Source organism: Pelodiscus sinensis, chromosome 31 (genome assembly GCF_049634645.1).
Source record: "Pelodiscus sinensis isolate JC-2024 chromosome 31, ASM4963464v1, whole genome shotgun sequence".
Taxonomy (NCBI): domain Eukaryota; kingdom Metazoa; phylum Chordata; order Testudines; family Trionychidae; genus Pelodiscus; species Pelodiscus sinensis.
The window spans coordinates 7,737,597-7,759,463 of record NC_134741.1 but is presented as its reverse complement, the minus strand read 5'-3'; the positions used below and the strand labels follow the sequence as shown (position 1 = coordinate 7,759,463).

Below are 21,867 nucleotides of genomic sequence, written 5' to 3'. Positions count from 1 at the left end.
CTGGCTCGTTCCAAAAGGAGCCTGTGTCAATAGCGCTGCCAAAATTCATGACTTTATGAGTCTCATGCGCACAGGAGCGGCCAGGCCGGGTCAGACAAAGGTCCCTCCAGCCCCGTGTCCCGTCTGCCCACAGTGGCCAATGTGGGTGCCCCACAGGGAATGAACAGAACAGGGATCCCCAGTGACCGGCCCCCTGTGGCCCGTTCCCAGCGTCCTACAAACAGAGCCCAGGGGCACTTCAGAGCGGGGCTTTGCACGATATCGGGGTGTCTGTCAAAGCCCCGTGGGATGAGGTGGGAGGTTTGGAGGGGGGCGGGCTCGCAGGAAGGGCTGTGAGGGGCTTGCAAGGGGGCTGCGGGGGTCTCGCGGGGGAGCTGTGGGGGGGCTCGCAGGGGGATTGTCACGGTCGCGGGGGGGGGGAGTCGCAGGAGCTGCCTGCCCAGGGCGAGGACCCGGCGCCCCCCCGCAGGTGACACGTTCCAGGGCCCGGGCCCGGCCGAGTCCGCGCGCTCCCGCCCCAGTGGCCCGAGAGGCGGGTCCGTGTCTCGGCCGGAGGGGGAGGCGGCAGCAGGCGGGTCACTGGGCTCCGCGCTCTCATTGGTTCGTGGAGCCCCGGCCCCGCCCCCTTCCGAGTCCCTGCCCCGCCCTCAGCGTCTCTGGGCGGCCCCGTCACTCCCGGCCTGACAGCTGGGCCAGAGGAATCCCGTCACCTGGGCGGGAGAGCAAGGGGCGGAGCAATTACGTCACTGATGATGATGAGGCCACGGGGGGGCTGGCAATTGTGCGTCACTGGGGCGTGACAGCCCGGGGAACCCTTGTCAATCGGAGCGAGAACAAGGGGCGGAGCAAGCAACGTCACAGTGGGGGGCGGGGTCCGTCGGGCTCCCGCTGCGGCCAGTGGCTGCCACGGCGAGTGCTGGGGCGCCGGGCTGTGGGGGCGATGGAGGAGCAGGGGCTGCACTGCGGCGGGGCCATGGGGCTCAGGGGCAGGGGGGGGGACCCGCAGCCCGTTGGCTCCCCCCCTCCGGGCCCCCGGCGCAGCAGCTGGTTTGGGCCGCTCCGCTGTCCCGCGGGAGGCTCCCCCCGCAGAGCCGGTGCCCGCCCCAGGGGAGCTGCTCTCGGCACAGACACGCGGGGAGCGGGTGCCCCGGGGCCTGGAGAATCTCGCTGGGGGCGTGGCCGGGCAGCTCGCGGGCTGAGCTAAACCCCGGGCGCTGGACTCTGAGCGGGGTCACTAGCCCGGTGCGCATGCGCGGTCTGACCGCGCCCGCCCCATTCTACACCCCGCAGCCGGCAGTTTAGTGCGTCCCCGCCCGTCGCTCCCCGCCCGCCCCGCGGCGGCCGCAGTAACGTCACTCGCCGCGCGCCCTGAGGTGGGAGCCGTTCGGGGGGGACCGTTAGCGCCGTTACTCGCTGCGGGGTTGGCACAGAGGGGAGGGGGCGGCGTTAGGTATCGGGGCGCCCCCCCCCCGCGGTCCCTCCGTCGGGCTTCCTGATTCTCCCGCCGGGCTCGGGGTGTCTGGGGGTGCGCGCCGGGGCTCACAGCGGGGCTGCAGAGTGTGCGGGGGGGGGGGTCTGGCTGGGGCAGGTGGCTGAGGGGCCATGGGGGGCCCTGGCGGGGGCAGGGACTGAACGAATATTTTGGGGCTTTTTCAGTTTTTAATTTTGTTTTATCCTCAGTGCTGATACCTCCCGCCCCCGCCCCCCGGACCCGCCCCCCCCATCGCTGAGCTCAGGACAGTGACACGGCCCCTGTCCCCCAGCCCAGAGGCAGCCATGGCTGCAGAGAGCCCCGTGGAAAGTGTCCGGGAGGAAGCGCCGCGTCCCGTCTGTCTGGAGGATTTCACAGCCCCTGTCGCTCTGGAGTGTGGGCACAATTCCTGCCAGGCCCCCCTCAGCCCTCAGGGCAGAGACACTGAGCAGCAGGGACCCCTCCGGCCCAACCGGCAGCTGGCAAACGTGGTGGAACTAGCCAAGCCGCTGAGTTTCCAGTCAGCAAAGAGAGCAACATGGGACGGGGTGTGCGGGGAGCACCAGGAGGCTCTGAAGCTGTTCTGTGAAGAGGATCAAACTCCCATCCATGTGGTGTGTGACAGATCCCAGGCTCCCAGGGTGCTGCCCATAAAGGAAGCTGCCCAGGAGTACAAGGTACAGAGTTGCTGTCAGGGGCGTTTTAATTATCAGTGCTAGTTACTAGTTAAATTCCCCACTGCCCCACCAGTGCCTGCTTCCCTCTGGTAGCTAATGTCAGTCTGCAGCTGCTGGGAGTTATCATCAGCCAGCAGTCCTTGTGGCCACCCCAGGCAGACCTCGGGAGAGATCCCTGGCCCAGGAGAGCCCATTTCCACTATCAGCCCTGTCAGCAGGTTAAAGAACTCCTGTCACTGATAAAATTGTAATCGGTTACATGATTAGTATTGTTAACGATTTTTTACCTCCCTAATCCCCACCTGCATCATTCTTTATAAAGGTGCTACTACTGATCATTCTCCCACCGTCGCAGGTGTCCTGCTGCATCTGCAGTCTCCTTCTACGGACAAAACCATGTCCAGGGCTGAGTCCCTACTGGACAAGGGCAGAGCTCCACAAAACAGGGACTCTCTTAAAGGCAGACAGATGGGCTCCCAACATCTGATGGGGTTTGCCCTCGTGCTTATATCTGTTTCTTCAGGAAAAATTGGAGGCCCATTTGAAGACTCTGAGGGAAGAGAGAGAGCAGGTGCTGGGAAGGAAAACAACAGCAGAAGGAAAACGCCAGGAGTATCTGGTAGGTGCCTGTGGCTATGGACCAGCAGGAACTGGCATTGGGAGGGCTGTGTTAGGAGGCAGACTCCTGTGTGGCCTTGGTGAGGTTGGGCTTGTTTGTGTTTCTCCTGGATCGTGGATTGCAGGGTGAGATCCATGTGTAGAAAGGCCTTGAGCATCCATGTCAGTGCATGAGTCCAGGGCCAACGTATTCATTAGGCGCAGTGCTTGGGGCCTATGATACTTTTAGGGGCCCACAAAAATGTTTTAATTTCTTTTAAAGTCAGAAGAAAAAATGAACTCTTAGGGTTGAAGAAAATGTTTTAATTTTTTTTCTCACATCAGAAAAAAAAAAACTTTTAGGGCCCACGAAAATCTATTAAATTTTGCCTAAAAAAGAAAAAAAATAAAATGTTGAAGTAGTTAAAGTTATATCAAAAATAATTTTTAATATTGATATTATTATGGTGGAAGGGGCCCACCAAAGCATAAGTACCTTGTGCCCACGAAATTTTTAGGGCTCAGAAAAATGTTTATTAAAATAAAAAAAACCACAGTATTTAAAAATTTAATTGTTTATATTATATTATTAATTGCAATAATTCAAATAGAAAGTTAGAGCTCAACTCAACAATCGGATATTACACCGTAACGGAATTTCCGTCAGTAATACACATTTGCATTTTTACCGAATACTTACTTGCACATGTATACAGACAGTCCCCGACTTACGCGGATCCGACTTATGTCGGATCCGCACTTACGAACGGGGCTTTCTCGCCCCGGAGCTCACAGGCAGCGGTCAGCCACCTCGACCTCCGGGGCGAGAAAAGCTGCTTCTGGTGCCCCTGGTCTGCTGGGGACCGTCTCCAGCAGACCAGGGGAACCGCGAGCAAACCCGCAGCAGCGGCGGGTTCCCGCGCTTCTGAGGCTTTGCTCTGGCAAAGTCTCAGAAGCGCGGGGACCCCGCCGCTGCTGCGGGTTTGCTCCCGGTGCCCCTGGTCTGCTGGGGACCGTCTCCAGCAAACCAGGGGCACCGGGAGCAAAGTGGTCCCGCGCTAGAGCAAAGCCTCAGAGGCGAGGCACCCCCCGCTGCCGCTTTTCTCCCTGTGTCCCTGGTCTGCTGGGGAAGGGGGCGCAGCTAGTGTGCCCTCCCCAGCAGACCAGGCTTTTGTTGTGGACCCTGGGGCAGGGCAGCTGGGGCGCTGCCAGTTAGTCCCGCAGCGCCGCTCTGGGCACTACTGGACCAACCCGGCAGCACCCCAGCTGCTCTGCCCCAGGCGTCCTGATTCAGCCACTGCTGGTCAGTTTCAGCAGCGGCTGAATCGGGACTCCTGGGGCAGAGCAGCTGGGGTGCTGCTGGGTTGCTCCAGTAGCGCCGAGGAGCGGTGCTACTGGAGCAACCCAGCAGCACCCCAGCTGCTCTGACCCAGACGTCCCCAAGTCAGCCGTTGCTGAAACTGACCAGCACTGACTACAGGAAGCCCAAGGCACAGTTGCTCTGCCCCGGGCTTCCTGGAATCAGCTGCTGATCAGTTTCAGCAGCAGCTGACTTCGGGTTCTTAAGTTGAATCTGTATGTAAGTCGGAACTGGCGTCCAGATTCAGCCGCTGCTGAAACTGACCGCCAGTTCTGACTTACATACAGATTCAACTTAAGAACCAAGTCAGAACTGGCGGTCTGTTTCAGCAGCGGCTGAATCTGGACGCCAGTTCCGACTTACATACAGATTCAACTTAAGAACAAACCTACAGTCCCTATCTTGTACGTAACCCAGGGACTGCCTGTACATATAATAATTTTATGGAACTACTTATCAATTCTGAAATAAGGTGAGTATATTTGAGATGTAACGGTTTTTTTCAAATGTTATAATTAAGCACCCAATATAAACACAATAAAATATACATGTGCACTTCATTCCATTCAAATTTATTCACACATTTAGTGAATAACAATCCCATATTTGCAAAATTAATAAATTATTTATATAAGGTAATCACTAACCTAAAGATATAACTTACTGATGAAATTAATTATAATACATATACCTTTTAAGTAATCAAAATGGAGAACGCTTTGATATATGCACTATTATTTTGTACTATAGTGAGAAGCTTAGTGACTGTAAACTGTATGGCCAGTATGGCTTCGGCCATAGGCGCCAACTGAATGATGGCGGATAGGAGGCCCACTTTGCCTCAGGGCAGTTTACTTCGACTGCATTGGTATAAAGACGAATATAATTGAGCCTGGATTATATTCGTCCTTATACCAACGCAGTCGTAAAATATAATTTTTTTATGTCTATATATATATATTTTTTTATGGAAGAAAGGGCCCATGAAGGCAAAAGTGCCTAGGGCCCACAAAAGTCATAATGCGGCCCTGCATGAGACCAGCCTCTCTGGCTTTCCCAGACATCCTCCCCAAAGGAGCTGTGTCCCCTCCTGAAGGGCTTTCTGCTCACTTGGTACATTAACATGTTTCCTTCTTTTTCCTCACAGGGTATCTCTGTCAGGGTGGTGCTGAGTCCTGCCTCATGCTGCTCAGGGTCTGAATTTCCAGAGCCCATGAATAACAAAAGATGCTGCTGTGGCGGCGCATCGGGGTCCCCCGCCTCCTGCACCCCTGTAGTGGCACGAACAGACTCCACCAGCCAGTAGAATAGAGGGAGTTTATTGCTTCTCCAGAATACAGCACAGCACGAATGTAATCTGGTTACAGGAACTGGACTAGGAGGCCTCAGTGCCCCCCCTTGAGATGGGGGATGACTGGGCCCTACAATCCCAGCCCCCTCCCTAGCTCCTTCTCCCCTGCTTCCTAGACCAACAGTAAAAAAAAACCCTTCCAGCCCTGCCCCCAGGCAGTGGCGGCATTCCACCTTCCTTTGTTCCTCTCCCGGGTAGGTAACTGGTCGAACAGGTTACCTCCCTGACCATCAGCTACTCTGCTGGGCCGCGGTACAGAAAATGACCAGTGGGGGTCACCCACAGCCCAAGCCCAGCAACCAGCAAGATACCAACAGTACGTCACAGCTGCCCATGACAGACATGGGAAAATCCCTTTCAGGGGGACACAGGGGCCAAAGGAGATGCTGGGAGAGCCACCTCTACCTACTAACCACAAAGTAGAGTCAAATGTCACACATTTTAGGGTTTTCCAAGAAATTCTCCCTACTGCGCACTCAGCTTTCCATGAAAGGGCCCTGGGCTCCGTTCATGCCCTTGACCAGCCCTTTCCCTGTTTTCATACAGAAATGGACCCAAGCAGAGAGGCAGATGATTGTGGCTGAGTTTCAGCAGCTGCGGCAGTTCCTGGAGGAACAAGAGCGACTCCTGCTGGCCCAGCTGGAGAAGCTGGATGAGGAGATTGGGAGGCTCCAGACTGACACTGTCAGAAAACTCTCTGTGCAGATTTCCTGTCTCAGGGAGCGGATCAGTGAGCTGGAGGGGAAGTGTCAGAAGCCAGCAAATGAACTCCTGAAGGTGAGACTGAGGGAGAAATGTCTCAGCTCGCCACATAGGGAAAGGAGGCTCCTGAATCCCAAGTGCTGTGGTCCAGTTGTCAGATCTGGGTGTAACTCCATGTGCATTGCTGCCATATGAGGATTGCTGTGCTTTGTAAAGTTACAGGCACAGAGCTACTAGAGATTGTAAAGCCCCATTCTCTCAGGGGATCCATTTTCCTGGGGCCAGGGCAGGTCCTCTCTTCCCATGTTTACAAAATCCCTTCCCTGAGATCCCCTGTGTGTGTCCAATGGGGCTGAGAGTCTTTTCTGTGTCTTTTTTTTCTAGGACGTCAGAAGCACCCTGATTAGGTATGTGGCTCTCACTCCCCTCACACTGCAGAGAGCAGGGAAAAGGCTTGGAGCTGATGTTAGCACCACATCTCCCCAGGGCTCTACAGCCAGATGTTAGATACGAATATTTTTCATTTATTTAATTCTGAGGGTCTCATCCTCACACAGCAGACTCTGGAATTCCCCATTCAGGGCACAGTCTGACCTCAAGTGTTTCCTGGAGCTGTTACCTCCCTGTGGACTGGCTACCTCAGAACTGTGGGGTGGAACATGGGCCTGTCACTGCTGGGCACTGGGCACAGTCAGCCCAGGGCAGCAAGGACCAAGAGTCTGTCCCATCTGAGGGCTGTTTGGGGACCTGTGTGGAAGGAGCAGGGGAGGGTGGAGCTGGTGTCTCAGTCTAGTCCCTATTGGACAGATTCCTTCAGTCCTTCACCTGGGAACCTCTTGTCTCTCAGTGCCTGAAGGCCAAGGAGTGAGTTGGCCATGAAGACTCAATTCCCCTTTTGTCCCCCAGCCAGTCTTCTCAGGCCAGAAGTGAAGAACAGCAATGGGGCCTTTCAGGGGAAAGTTGCATGGCCATTGACTGTGGTGTTCCTGCTCTCATGCTGGGAAAATTGGAGGAATTCTAACTCCAGGCCTGTTAGAGCTGAGACTTCCTAGCCAGAACTTATCAGCAGTAAACTAAATACAATCACATTGAATTGTTTCTGTCCAGGTGTGAGATGGGGCAGTTCCAGCTACCAGAGGAGATTTCCCCTGAACTGGAAGAACAAGTCAGCAGTTTCTCTCAGAAAATGATTGCTCTGTCAGAGACTCTGAGGGAGTTCAAAGGTACCTGGAAGAGATGGATGAGGAGAAAATGGTTCAAGTATCTGAGACCATTGAATCTGGCCTCTGAAGCCAATATTCCTCTGCCTCAATTCCCACGTGGAGAATGACGGCCCCATCACTCTGCTGTCCTTAGAGACACTGATTGAACAGACCCAGCTACTTGGAGATAGAGCCAGGGGTTTGCAAACTCTGGACCTCCCATTCAGAGATCAAAATGGTTAAAGTTACTGTGTTGGCCACGTGTCCCACCACCACAGCTCCAGGTTATGATAAGAGGCAGTAAGTGAATGAGAAACCAAGTGGGAGGGAGTGAGGAGGGTAAAGTAAATCTCACTTACAGCTTGTCTCTCCTGGGACAGGTTGCGGGGATGTTGGCTCCATTGCTGGGATGTTGGCTCCATTGCTGGGAGGTGCCCGAATGAGAGAGGAAATGAAAGTTTCAGACTCTTTCATACTCAGTTCCTGAGTGTGTGTCTGTCTGGTCTCTGATACAATTGAAATGCAGAGTTCAGAGTGGGGACATTGTTATAAAGAGGAGTGCCTGGAGTCTCACCTCCCTTATCCCTTCCCCCACCAGAGACGCTGCCCTCTACACTGGAGAGAGCAAGAGGAAAATCCCTGGGAGCTTTCAGACAGGGTGAGTTTGCAGGTGGAGAGTCTTTAAATGATGAGAAAATTCCAGTGAAAACATCCTCATGGGATTGTCATTGAAGTTACCAACCAGACCCAGTGACCACGGTGCACACAGCCTTATTTCTCACACACTGATCAGTGAGGAGACCCAGGGGCACTGCATGGGGACCTGTGAACCCTTGGGCTACGTCTAGACTGGCTCCTATTATGAAATAGCCATGCTAATTTCCAACTTTGGAATAGGGAAATCCGTGGGGGATTTAAATATCCCCAAGTTGGAAATTAGCATGGCTATTTCGTAATAGGGGCCAGTCTAGACGTAGCCTTGGAGAAACACTGGTCTGTGGGTTTGTGATGCTAAAGGGGTGAAGTTAAAGCACACAGTGGACAGCACCTTCAAGCTCAGATTTCACTGCTCAGTTTCAATATGGGGTTGGTTTCAAACAATAAATCGGCAGTTCGTTCAAGGCAAGAAAGTTCTGGATCCCTAAGGGCTGTTACGTCTAGTGCAGGCCTGGGCAAAATACAGCCCATGGGTCGGATCCACCCCACCAAGCCATCGGATCCAGCTCACAGATGCCACTCCCCATCTACAGGTCCCTCAGAAAGCAACTGTGAGCCTGGAGGGGAGGGGGGAAGGCTTCAGGTGCTGTTTCCACCCCCCAGGACAATCTCATTGGCCGGTTTCTGGACAGAAATAAAGCACCGCGCTCCCTCCCCTCTGGGTCATAATTATTCACACACCCACATGGCCCTGCAGCCTGTGAGAGGGTCGGGCAGGCTCCCTGCCTTCCTGAGGTGCTTGGCCTCTGGCCAGGAGTCACTCAGATAAATCTCCTGGCCAGAGCTTGCCTCTGCCACCCCAACCTCTCCCTTCCCCTCCTAATCTCTGCTCCCCACTCCTGCCCCACACTCACCATGCCCAAACTCTGTTGTACTCCTTCATCTATATATGCAAGAGCTCTCAGTGGTCAGAAACCTACAACCCCTTATTAGTCCACTCAGCCACTTACCTAAATTAAAGTTACTTTAAATATCTAATGAGTAGTTGGCGAATCCAGTGTCCTAGATCACAGCCTGCCTCCTTCACCCAAACTCCCTCCTAGACCACTCTATCTGTCCTGCATCCCAAACCCTTACCCCAAGCTTGCTTCCTTCTCCCAATGTCCATCCCAGACCCTGCATTAATGTCATGGAAGAGTGCAGCTCTCAGCCACATTCCATTTGGCCCCCCCATCAAAATGTATTGCCCATGCCGTTGACTGGATAAGGCTCAGTGAGAGCCAAGTAAGTAAAAGCTGAAGCCAGACTATTTCAGGCTGGAGAAGAGGCAAAAATGTTCGACAGGGAAGAGGATTAGCTGCTGAAACAAATGAGCAAAAAACTGGTGGATTCTCCATCTCCTGATGTCTTCAAATCACTGGGGGACTTTCTAGAAAACACTGGCTACGTCTAGACTGGCATTTTCCGCAAATGCTTTTAACGGAAAAGTTTTCCATTAAAAGCATTTGCGGAAAAGAGCGTCTAGATTGGCACGGCCGCTTTTCCGCAAAAGCACTTTTGGCGGAAAAGCATCCTTGCCAATCTAGACGCGCTTTTGCGCAAAAAAGTCCCGATTGCCATTTTCGCGATCGGGGCTTTTTGTGCAAAACAAATTTGAGCTGTCTACACTGGCCCTTTTGCCCGAACGGGAGCAGCATAGTATTTCCACAAGAAGCATTGATTTCTTACATGAGATCGTCAGTGTTCTTGCAGAAATTCAAGCAGCCAGTGTAGACAGCTGGCAAGTTTTTCAGCAAAAGCAGCTTCTTTTGCGGAAAAACTTGCCAGTCTAGACACAGCTACTGTGGGGAAACAGAGCTTTGTGCCTGGGTAACTGGACTAAGTGCAATGGCTTGTGCCACTGAGGGGGTCAGACTGCATGACTGAGAAGATCTTTAATTTTAAGATCTCATCCTGCTAACACTCAGCGCACATGTTTAATAATAAACATCTGAATGGTGGTGTTAATTTCACTGACTCTGTTGTGGAAAGAGTTTCTAACGTCTTTCAGATGAGAGAGCAAAGTTTGTGCTGCAAATCAATGAATGAAGACTAAGGGTTTTAAATACAGCAGCCTACATTTAACCTACGTCCATGGTCAGGCTTATCAGAAACACTGGGTGCTGAGAACTAAATCCCGTTGTTACAGACGCAGTAATGTAACACAAGCCAGGTACAGACAGAAATGAATGTGTATTTGGGATCTAACTCCTGTGCGCTGTTTATGGAATATCTAGACTAAAACTTTTGCCCACAATGGCAGTCTAGCATGTGTGTCACCACGGACAGAGTCTGGGAAGAATGGGGGCTTGGAAAGGATTAAAGCCTCTTCTCAAATGTCTCCAATTCCTTTTCTCCCCCTGCCAGGCTGCAGAACACCCATGTCTGACTCCAGCTCAGCCCCTGGCCTGCAGAGCCTGGGACAGGAAATGGCCGTGGCGGAGCCTGTGAGCTTCGAGGAGGTGGCTGTGTATTTCTCTGAGGAGGAATGGGCTCTGCTGGACCCGGGCCAGAGAGCCCTCTACTGGGATGTGGTGCAGGAAAATTATGAGGCTGTGAGCTGGCTGAGTAAGGATTCCTGCCTCCTTGGGTAACAGCAGCTGGGTGGGCTCTGGAGCATCTGGGTTGGGTTTGGTTCAGGGTTATTCATTGCCTCTGCCCCCAATGTCAGGAGTATCTGCCATAATAATCCTGGCTCTTGTGTGAAAGACTGTCCCCTCCGTGCCCACTCCCAGGGAAAGCAGGTTCAGGGATGTAACAATGGTGTGCCTCTTCCCACACCTAAGGTCTCACTGCGCTTCTGCCCCCCCATCTTGCGCCTTGACCAGAGGTGTGAATGGAAGGGCTCAGGCAGGAACAGCAGGTACTAGAGGTCTGGGTCTGGCTGCTGTTAGTGGCTGCAGGGTCCCCATGTGGCAGTGTGCTCAGCCACTGGAAGGAGGGTGTGGTTCCCAGAGTCCTTCCCTGCTTCTAGCTAATCTGTGACATCCTGTTCTTGCCAGTGGGAGGGGCTGGATACTGGGGCTGAGGGAGGGTGGATGAGGCAGTTCACGCTCTGTGAGTATTTTGTCCGAGGTAGCTCTGTAGTAGAGAAACGTGAGCAGAGCTCTCCTTGCATTTCAGGCACAGGCTGGGTTTCCTTTCAAAACTTCAGCTTTATTCTCTCTGGGGCTCACTTGCCTCTGTGTGCAGTAGAGATAAATCACGTCATCTGTGTTGTGTTTTTAGAGTGAAATATCTTTGGATAGGGACTTTTTCTTCCTGTGTGAATGTCTGGCTTTATCTTCAGGAGACCTGTGTTCAGTTCTCTGCTCATCACAATCTTCCTGTGTGACCTTGATCAAGTCTCTTAGACTCTCTGTGTGGTCATTTCTCTCTTTACTAGCTTTTATAGTGTGTCCCTGTTTCTCAGGGCTGGGAAGGATACCTACACTAAAGAGGGGTGATGCTTAGCTCCATATGAGCACTGCGATAACACAATGGGGTCCTGATTTACATCAGAGTTCCCAGGTGCTGCTGTGATTGATAATTTTGCTTCCCTCAGCAACTGCAGTGCCATTAGAATTGCTGCTAGCGCCACAGAGCGTTGATATGGCTTATTCAGTGCGGCTCTTTCTGGAGCCTTGATGCCAGCGGCACTGTCAGAGCGTGCAGCTTATCCATGCAGCACACCACAGGGTTGCCGCTAAGAAAGACCTAAGCTCCATTCGGAGGCTAAGGCACTCGGCCAGGTTTATTGTGAAAGGAGCAGGGTGCTAGTGTCCCCTCTCCTCAGGCACAGGTATAGTGAGACTTGTCCCAACCCAATAATGGTACCAGCTCAGTCAGCAGCTAGAACACTGCCCCTCAGCCAGTATCAACATGCCCCTCCTCTCACATTGACACAAACAAAATGCATGTTGCGTTCCATGTGTTGCTACCCCCTTTGGCCTTCTGCCTGTTTGTTTGAAAAAAACATCCATATCCATTATCCCCTCATCCTGTTCATGTGCACAGCTATTTGTTAGGACTGTGTGTTTGCAGTTACTGCAGAGAGCGTTGAGTTGATTGCCCTCCTCCTGCTCAGGAATGGGATTTCTTGGTTAGTTGGTACCCAGTGCTCCACCATTCTGCCAAAGCCTGGCTTGTTTTAGTTACAAAATAATGGACATAAACAAGATAATCATAGTCATCAGATCAGAATTTTCCCATTGACTCGGCACACAGCACACTTTGCACAAGGTTTCTTGCGATTGTGTAACAGTGGTAGCACAATGATCTCCATGGTCACATCACAGGTGGCTCTTCCAAACACTAAATGCAGGTCCAAGAAGGGGTGGAGGCAAAGCTCAGGGGAAGGCGCTTACAAGGTGCAAATGTGGTAGATTCTGTGCCTCCCAAATCAAAGGCCAGGCTCGCTGGAAGAGGCAGACTGGGAAACCACACAAAGTCTTCTGCTGGCAAAGTAGAACCAAGGCTACAGACGAGGAGCTGAGTAACAGCCCCAAGCATCAGAGAAGCAGCACGACCCAGCTTCACCCTGGCTGGTCGCTGGAGAAGCCTAGCGCCACCCTGGGCAGCCGTGGGAATGGCAGCTGTTGTGGGCAGCTAGCAGGGCCCACCCAGACACAGGTAGTCGGGGTTAGGAGCATAGGCAGGGCCTGAAGCAGCCTGCCAAGGATTCACTTAGCTGCTTCGACAACCTCCTCTGCCTCCTTCTGGCCCAAGTAGAACATCTGAGCCAAAGAGCAGGGGGAGCCCAGCCCACCAGCCAGGAGCTTTGTGGACAGAGCCTTGGGAAGCAAGAGCTAGTCCTTCCTCTCCAAGTCCTAGTGACCTGGCATGTGGTCACTACAGTCTGAGCCCTGTCTGGGGGCCTTGGTGTCAGACCTGCCAGCCCTCCCTAGAGCTCCCCTTCTGAGCAGTGTGTTCCTGTCCTGCCCAGAGATACTGGGGATGGGGGGGATGGAATGGGCTCTGAGGGGGACTGAGTTGTACCCTAGAGAGTGCAGCAGAGTGCTCAGCTCCCCCGGGGAAAGAGCTGGGCCATTCTCAAGGTGTGGGGGGGTGCACCTTTACTGCAGGTGTGTGTGTCCTGGGCTCTTGTATCAGCCAGATCCCATTCTCTGCAAGGTGGGGAAAGGAGCCTCTCTGGATGGGTGACTCCGATCCTGCCTCTGGAAGCAGTAATGGCAGAGACCTTAATGAACAAGATTAGCACTTGATTAATTGCTCTCCAAACAGGATTTCCACTCTCTGAAGCTCATGTGATCTCCTGGGTGGAGCGAGAGGAGGAGTTGCAGGTCCCAGATCACCAGAGCTGTAAGGAAGGGGAGATCATCAGTGGCACCCACACAGGTGAGCAATCAGTTAAATTGCCTCAGAAACCAGCTTATAGCAGGTGTAACTTGTGTGTTTTCATGTAGTCTATCTCACTCTTCAGTCTGTCTTCAACTTGAGCCAGAGTGTGGTGGGTGGGGAGAGGCTGGGATCTCTCCTCTGTGGAAGAGTTGTGAAGGGGGCTAAGCTCATGATAATTCAGTCATTATTTTAGCGTGTCCCCTTTTCCTTTCCTCTTTCAGAGTTTTCTTTCAGCTCATCATAGACAATAACTCCTGTCTGGATTATTTCTCTATCCCAACAGGTGATGGGATGCTGACTGAGAACCATGATCTTGTTCAGCAGGACGGATCGGAGCAAGTGTCTCCATGTGAGATGTTACTGGGAAGACCTGAAGGGCATGTTTCCCACATACATGAGCAGGGAGAGACTTGCGAGAGTCAGCATAGCCCAGAAAGGCAGCATGGAAACCATCCAGGAGAGGGACAGGGTAAATACAGTCACAGAAGCAGAGGGGAGAAAAGTAACACGGAAACTGTTCAACAGAAAATCTCCCATCAACAGTCACCCTGCATTTGTAGTGATTGTGAAACTCTTATTGAACATCAAAGAGCCCGTATGAGAGAGAAGCCCTTGAAGTGCTCTCACTCTGGGAAAAGCCTCAGTCAGCACTCTCACTTTATGAACCATCAGAAAATACATACAAGAGAGACACCCCATAACTACTCTGACTGTGGGAAAAGCTTCAGTAGAAGCGATCACCTTGTAAGACATAGGAGGACCCACACAGAAGACAAACCTTTCAATTGCTCTGACTGTGGGAAAAGCTTTCTGAGCAGCTCACACCTTGTTACACATAGGAGAGCCCATACAGGGGAGAAACCCTTCAACTGCTCTGACTGCGGGAAAAGCTTCCGTCAGATTTCACACCTTATTAACCATAGGAGGACCCACTCTGGAGACAGACCTTTCCATTGCTCTGACTGTGGGAAAAGCTTCAGTCGCAGCTCATACCTTGTTAACCATAGGAGGACCCACACAGGAGACAAACCTTTCCATTGCTCTGACTGTGGGAAAAGCTTCAGTCGCAGCTCATACCTTGTTAGACATAGAAGAACCCACACAGGAGAGAAATCATTCAACTGCTCTGACTGTGGGAAAAGCTTCAATCAGAGGTCGCACCTTGTTAGACATAGGAGGACCCACACAGGAGAGAAACCTTTCCATTGCTCTGACTGCCAGAAAAGCTATAGTACAAGTTCAGAGTTTGTTATCCATAGGAGGACCCACACAGGGGAGAAACCTTTCAATTGCTCTGACTGTGGGAAAAGCTTCAGGAAGAACTCAAACCTCGTTAGACATAGGAGAACCCACACAGGAGAGAAACCTTTCAATTGCTCTGACTGTGGGAAAAGCTTTATGGAGAGATCAGACCTTGTTAAACATAGGAGAACTCACACAGGAGAGAAACCTTTCAATTGCTTTGACTGCGGGAGACGCTTCAGTCAGAAGTCAGTGCTTGGTAGACATAGAAGAACCCACATAGGAGAGAAACCCTTTACCTGCTCTGACTGTGGGAAAAGCTTCAGTAGAAGCTCACACCTTGTTATACATAGGAGAACCCACACATGAGAGAGACCCTTCACCTGCTCTGACTGCAGGGAAAGAGTTGGTGCTCCAGCCCTACTAACCATCAGATAAAACATACAAGAGAGTCACCTCATAACAGCTCTGATTGCAGAAAAGGCTTCAAACACAGGTCTAACTTTAACATAAAAACAGCCATACTGGGTCAGACCAAAGGTCCACCTAGCCTAGTATCCTTTTTTTCGACAGTGGCCAGTACTAGGTGCCCCAGAGGGGGTAGACCAAAGATCATAATGAGGCAATTTGTCTCCTAGCCTTTGACAAACAGAGGCCAGGGGCACCATTCCTTACCCCCTGCATTAGAGTAATTGGCTACTGCCAATGTGTATTGGCAAGATTTTGCGCAAATACTCGTTTACATGAGTTTTTGCATTAGTGTATTTGAGCAAGAGAACGTCTACACTGGCATGTGCCTTTGTGTAAAAGATGTGCCATTTTAGCCATGGGGCTTCTTGCGCAAGAAATTCATGTTGCCTGTCCACACTGGCCTTTTGTGCAAGAAAAGTTTCGGAAAGCTGATTGGTGTGGAGATGCATGTGAATCGGAGGGAGACTTCTCTTAGAGGAGAATCCATTGATAGAGACTCTCTAAGTTGTAGTCAGAGAGAGAAGAGAGGAGAGGGCAAACCATGGGCCAGAGTAGACAAATAACCACATACAAAAGAATCCAGTGCATCAGGGAAGGGCAAACAAATATGCAGTGGCAAATTTTTAAAGTGCTTGTACACAAATGCTAGGAGTCTGACTAATAAGATGGGTGAACTAGAGTACCTCGTATTAAAGGAGGAGATTGACATAATAGGCATCACTGAAACCTGGTGGAATGAGGAAAATCTGTGGGACACAATCATACTGGGATATAAAATATGTAGAAAGGATAGAGCAGTCCAGGTGGGTGGCGGAGTGGCAATATATGTGAAAAATAATGTAGAATCAAATGAAATAAAAATATTAAGTGAATGAACATGTTGAATAGAATCGCTATGGATAGTAATTCCATGCTCCAATAATAAGAAATTAGCAGTAGGGATATATTACCGACCAATTGACCAGGACAGCGATACTGACATTGAAATGCTGAGGGAGATTAGAGAGGCTACCAAAATAAAGAACTCTATAATAATGGGAGATTTTAACTACCCCCATATTGACTGGATACATGTCACCTCAGGAAGAGAAGCAGAGAGAAAATTTCTCAATGGCTTAAATGACTGCTTCTTGGAGCAGCTGGTGCAGGAACTCACAAGGGGAGAGGCAATTCACGATTTAGTCCTGAGTGGAGTGCAGGATCAGGTCCAGGAAATAACCGTTACAGGACCGCTTGGGAATAGTGACCATAATATAATAACATTCAACTTTCCTGTGGTGGGAAAAACACCTCAGCAGTCCAGCACCCCGGCATTTAATTTCAAAATGGGGAATTACACAAAAATGAGGAGGTTAGTTAAACAGAAATTAAAAGGCACAGTGACTAGAGCCAAATCCCTGAAAGCTGCATGGAAACTTTTTAAAGACACCATAATAGAGGCCCAACTTAAATGTATACCCCAAATTAAAAAACATAGCAAGAGACCTAAAAAAGTGTCACTGTGGCTTAACCACCATGTAAAAGAAGCAGTGAGGGACAAAAAGGTATATTTTCAGAAGTGAAAGTTCAATCCTAGTGAGATAAATAGAAAGGAACATAAACACTATCAAATCAAGGGTAAAAATGTAATAAGAAAAGCAAAAAAAGATTTTGAGGAACAGCTAGCCAGAAACTCAAAAAGAAATAAAATGTTTTTTAAGTACATTGGAAGCAGGAAGCCTGCTATAAAACCTGTGGGTCCCCTAGATGATAGAGCTAAAAAAGGAGCAATCAAGGACGATAAAGCCATTGCAGAGAAACTAAATGATTTCTTTGCTTCAGTCTTCACGGCTGAGGACATAGGGAGATTCCTGAATCTGCACCTTCCTTTGTGGGTGATGAATCAGAGGATCTGTCCCGGATTGAAGTGTCATTAGAGGAGGTTTTGGAACAAATAGAAAAATTTAATGTTAACAAATCTCCGGGACCGGATGGCATTCATCCAAGGGTTCTAAAAGAACTCAAATGGGAAATTGCTGAGCTATTATCTGTGGATACTAACTTATCCTTTAAATCGGCTTCCGTACCTAATGACTGGAAGGTAGCCAACGTGACACCAATATTTTAAAAAGGCTCTAGAGGCAATCCTGGCAATTACAAACCGGTAAGTCTAACTTCAGTACTGGGCAAATTAGTCGAAACAATAGTGAAGAATAAAATTGTGAAGCACGTACAAGAACATAATTTGTTGGACAAAAGTCAACATGGTTTCTGTAAAGGGAAATCCTGTCTTACTAATCTATTAGAGTTCTTTGAAGGGGTTAACAAACATGCAGACAAGGGGGATCCAGTAGATATAGTATACTTGGATTTTCAGAAAGCCTTTGACAAGGTCCCTCATCAAAGGCTCTTGTGTAAATTACATAGCCATGGGATAAGAGGGAAGGTCCTTTCTTGGATTGAGAACTGGTTAAAAGACAGGAAACAAAGGGTAGGAATAAATGGTAAATTTTCAGATTGGAGAGGGGTAACTAGTGGTGTCCCCTAAGGGTCAGTCATGGGACCAGTCCTTTTCAACTTATTCATAAATGATCTGGAGAAAGGGGTAATCAGTGAGGTAGTAAAGTTTGGAGATGATACAAAACTGTTTAGGATAGTCAAGACAGAAGCAGACTGTGAGGGACTCCAAGAAGATCTCACCAAACTGAGTGATTGGGCAACAAAATGGCAAATGAAATTTAATGTGGATAAGTGTAAAGTAATGCACATCGGGAAAAATAACCCCAACTATACGTACAGTATGTTGGGGGCTAATTTGGTTACGACAAATCAGGAAAGAGATCTTGGAGTTATCGTGGACAGTTCTCTGAAAACTTCCATGCAGTGTGCAGCAGCGGGCAAAAAGGCAAATAGGATGCTAGGAATTATTAGGAACGGGATAGAAAATAAGACCCTGAATATCTTACTGCCCCTGTATGAAACTATGGGCCGCCCACATCTTGAATACTGTGTACAGATGTGGTCTCCTCACCTCAAAAAAGATATTTTGGCCTTGGAAAGGGTTCAGAAAAGGGCAACTAAAATGATTAGGGGTTTGGAACGGGTCCCATATGAGGAGAGGTTAAAGCGACTGGGACTTTTCAGTTTAGAAAAGAGGAGACTGAGGGGTGATATGATAGATGTCTATAAAATCATGAGTGCTGTGGAGAGGGCAGACAAAGAAAAGTTATTTATTAGTTCCCTAAATAGCAGAACTAGAGGACACCAAATGAAATTAATGGGTAGCAGGTTTAAAACTAATAAAAGGAAGTTCTTCACACAGCGTGTTGTCAACCTGTGGAACTCCTTGCCAGAGGAGGCTGTGAAGGCTAGGACTATAATAGAGTTTAAAGAGAAGCTGGATAAATTCATGGAGGTTAGGTCCATAAAAGGTATTAGCCAGGGGATAAAATGGTGTCCTTGGCCTCTGTTTGTCAGAGGCTGGAGAGGGATGGCAGGAGACAAATCGCTTGATCATTGTCTTCGGTCCACCCTCTCTGGGGCACCCGGTGCTGGCCACTGTCGGTAGACAGGATACTGGGCTAGATGGACCTTTGGTCTGATCCACTACGGCCGTTCTTATGTTCTTATCTTAGCCAAACAGCCAAGAAACAAGGCTTTATGGCAAAAAATATGAAGACAGCTGTTGGTCCGTATCCCTGGGCCACACAGCGTGTCCAGCAGCCACTTCCCTGCCTCTCCCTTTGCTGCTCTTGAACCCAGCCCAAGAGCTGAGATTCTGTACTCACCCACCCAGAAACCTCTGGGACTCCTCTGCCACCCAATTCCTCACACCACAGAGAATACAGAGCTGCTACTCCCCCAACATCACCACTCCTGATTTTTGCCAATTGGGCAAGAAGTTATGCTTTACCCAAACCACACGGTCACCCTCCAGCATGTCATGGCAGACATGGACTTCCCTCACTAATTTTCACAGCCATGCTAAGCATAGGGATTGGTGGTATGGGGTGAGCATAGTTGCCTTCCAAGCAGTTAACCTGGGTTTGATTCCCAGCTAATATAATGTGGGGAGGTACATGCTGACTCTCACTACTTTTCATCCTTTCCGAGACACGGGAAGTGCTTGATCTTAGCCAAATGGCTGAGAAGCAACACTTTAAAGCAAGAAACACAAGGACAGCTCTTGGTCCAGTTCCTGAGGCCATGCAGAGTGTCTGGCAGCCACTTCTCCTCCTCTCCCTTTGTTGCTCTTGAACTTATCTCAACAGCCAAGAAGCTGCACTCTCCCACCCAAAAACCTCTGCAACTACTCTTCCCCCAGCTTCTTTGTGAACCCTCACTCACGGGTTTCTAGGTGGGAGCTTCTAGGAACTGGCATTCCCGTCTGTAGGGTGGATCTGGGAGCCCCCAGCCTTTGGATCCATGTGAGATGTGATCCCAGGGGAGCCATCTCTTGGAGCTTCTCCCTGTCCCATGGAGCTCAGGGCAGGAGGATACTGGGACGATGTCTGTACAGTGCCAACGTGTGTAACACATGGCAACATTTCTCCTTCCTCTGCTGGAGAGGGAGCCAGATAGTTCCCATGAGGCCACATACAGATGGGGCAGGGTCTGGAGAGGTAAAGCAGCTGAATGGAAAAAAAGGGAGATCAGAGGATCAGATGCCAGCTGAGAAACTCATGTATGTAACAGAGTGATGGTCCTATGGCGTAAGGGGGCAGCAGTCAGGACTTTGAATCCTACAAGCTGAGTTCAAATCTCTGTGGGATCTGCTGGTGAGATGTTGGTTTGTTGGAAAACCTTGAGAACTGATCTTCTTGCCCCCTTTGCTTCAATTCCACTTTGTGCTTCTTGACTTTCACAATCTGAGGACTTTGGAGAAAGTGCTCCAGTGGTGCAATGGGTCAGTGTCCAGTACCTATAAAGTAATAGTCATAGAAAACAGGCTGAGCTTGTGAGTTCAAACTTCACCTAGAGCAGTGGTTTTCAGGCCCTACCAGGCTGTACCCTTCTAGTGAACCCTGTGGGAGTTGGGATTGCATCTGAGAGATGGGGACTAGTCAAAATTCCCTCTCGCATATTATGGCCTCATCAGAGTGAATGCTGGGGTGGCCAGGATTCCCGGCAGACTGGTACAGAGAGGTTTGGACCCTTGACCCCTCTTGCTTCCAGAGTCTTGTTGCCCATCTTCTTCCCGGCCAGCAGCAGCGGCAGTCCCTTTCAGCCCCTCGGTCAGCTCAGCTGGGAAAGAGAGGCAAGAAAGGGGCCGAGAAGCCAGACAAGCTGAGGGAGGCAGGAAACTTCTGCTCTCTGCATCTCCCCTGGGTGAGGGTGTTCGGTTTAATTGTTCTACCTCATTAAAAAGCAATGTTATAACCGTGTTTAGGTTACGTTATGACGGAGCCACTAAATGGAGTCAGGGTCATCAGCATTTCATATCTACATCAGGTTATCGCCCCATTTCTCCCTCTGCTTGAGGGAGCCTGGCACAGCGGCAGATGCGTAAGAAAGGAGGGTGGATTTTTGAGGAGAGAAGACATAAAGGAGCATTTTAACTGCTCCCTTCCTCACTGGCCTCTGGGCTGGGACTCCAGCTTTATAAGTTAATTGTAAAGGTAAAGCAAGTATAAATCACTGTTTTAGAGTAGGATTGAACACAAAACCCCAGTACTTCACTTGAGTTTATTGCCCTTAAATACTGTCTGCCAAACAGCTGGGTGACTAGTAATAGCTCTGTGGTTTGCCAATGGGCATCCAGATCTCTCCCTTGTGGAATGGATGGAAACAGAAACCAAACACACAGCGGGTTTGAACTGGTTCCAGCTGAGGGCTGGGTTTGCCTGGTTTATATGCATTGGCGCAGGAACACATTAGGGGTTTGTGGTCATTTTAAGAATCCCTGTTTAATAGAAATCCAAAATGTGACACAAATGGAGATGCAAATGTTTAATTAAAAATAATCCACTATGTAAGGGGGCACTTGCTACACCCCCATAGCAACCATGCGTTTGCATCCAGTGTTGGGAACTGGGCCAGGAACAAGAGACTTTTGTGTAACACACATTTCATGCGGGATGGATCCTCACGGACCCCAGAGTGTGACTGGTTCTAACAAGGGAATTGTCCTGAAAGCAGCAGTCCTGAGAGATGAAGCAGCTGGCGGGAAGCCAGGAAAACAGAGGCCAGCCTGAGAACTAAGAGTACTAGCTGCCCAGGTCCAATGGTGTAAGGGGCAGCACTCAGGGCTCTGAATCCTGTAATCTGAGCTCAGATCTGAGTCGGACTTGCTGGGGTTGGGTTGGGTACTGTGAAATCTTGGTGCTTTGTCTTCCATGCACTGAGGTTTTAAAAAACATGGTTTTTTTCCTCTTGCTGGGTGTCTGAGGCCCACTGGAGCACTGTTGCCAGACAAAGCGGGCGGGTGGGAGGGGTCTGATGATATTACAGTTGCAAGGCAGGTCACCCACCTGGCCCCTGAGCTTAGCCCATGCTGGAGGCAGCCAGACAGTGTGAGCAGGTCGGAGGGGGGGATTTGTGTATTTGGGGAAGGGCCCTGAGTCCTGGCTCCCAGCCATGTACCTTGGCACAAAAACCAATGGCCCCTGCACAAAGTGCATTGTGGGAATAAGAGTTGAGGCAGCAGGAAAGGGGCCGGTCCCTCAGCACCAAGGCGCAGGCAGGAGAAGATGGGAGTGAATCCTGCTACCTCTGGCCTGTAAAGGCAGCACTTCTCCAGTTAAGTTTATTGTGCTCCACCTGCAACCTTCCTTCAGTCA

At 50.3% G+C, this 21,867-nt stretch overlaps 1 protein-coding gene across 2 annotated transcripts in view; it reads left to right on the top strand.

Annotated features, from left to right (window-relative positions):
• Window positions 1–21,364, top strand: part of LOC142821517 (uncharacterized) — a 191,127-nt gene extending 169,763 nt beyond the window's left edge. Inside the window, exons 1-9 of one of the 2 annotated variants that reach the window (XM_075912678.1) lie at window positions 1,595–2,148; window positions 2,672–2,767; window positions 6,003–6,233; window positions 6,543–6,565; window positions 7,266–7,381; window positions 7,959–8,018; window positions 10,424–10,624; window positions 13,280–13,393; window positions 13,680–21,364. In XM_075912678.1, the coding sequence (XP_075768793.1) occupies window positions 1,777–2,148; window positions 2,672–2,767; window positions 6,003–6,233; window positions 6,543–6,565; window positions 7,266–7,381; window positions 7,959–8,018; window positions 10,424–10,624; window positions 13,280–13,393; window positions 13,680–15,007 (2,541 nt within the window). In that variant the 5' untranslated portion in view covers window positions 1,595–1,776 and the 3' untranslated portion in view covers window positions 15,008–21,364. Of the gene's footprint in view, window positions 1–1,594; window positions 2,149–2,671; window positions 2,768–6,002; window positions 6,234–6,542; window positions 6,566–7,265; window positions 7,382–7,958; window positions 8,019–10,423; window positions 10,625–13,279; window positions 13,394–13,679 lie in introns of those variants that run through there. The other variant, XM_075912673.1, reaches the window with a different exon arrangement.
• Window positions 21,365–21,867: the final 503 nt, after the last annotated feature.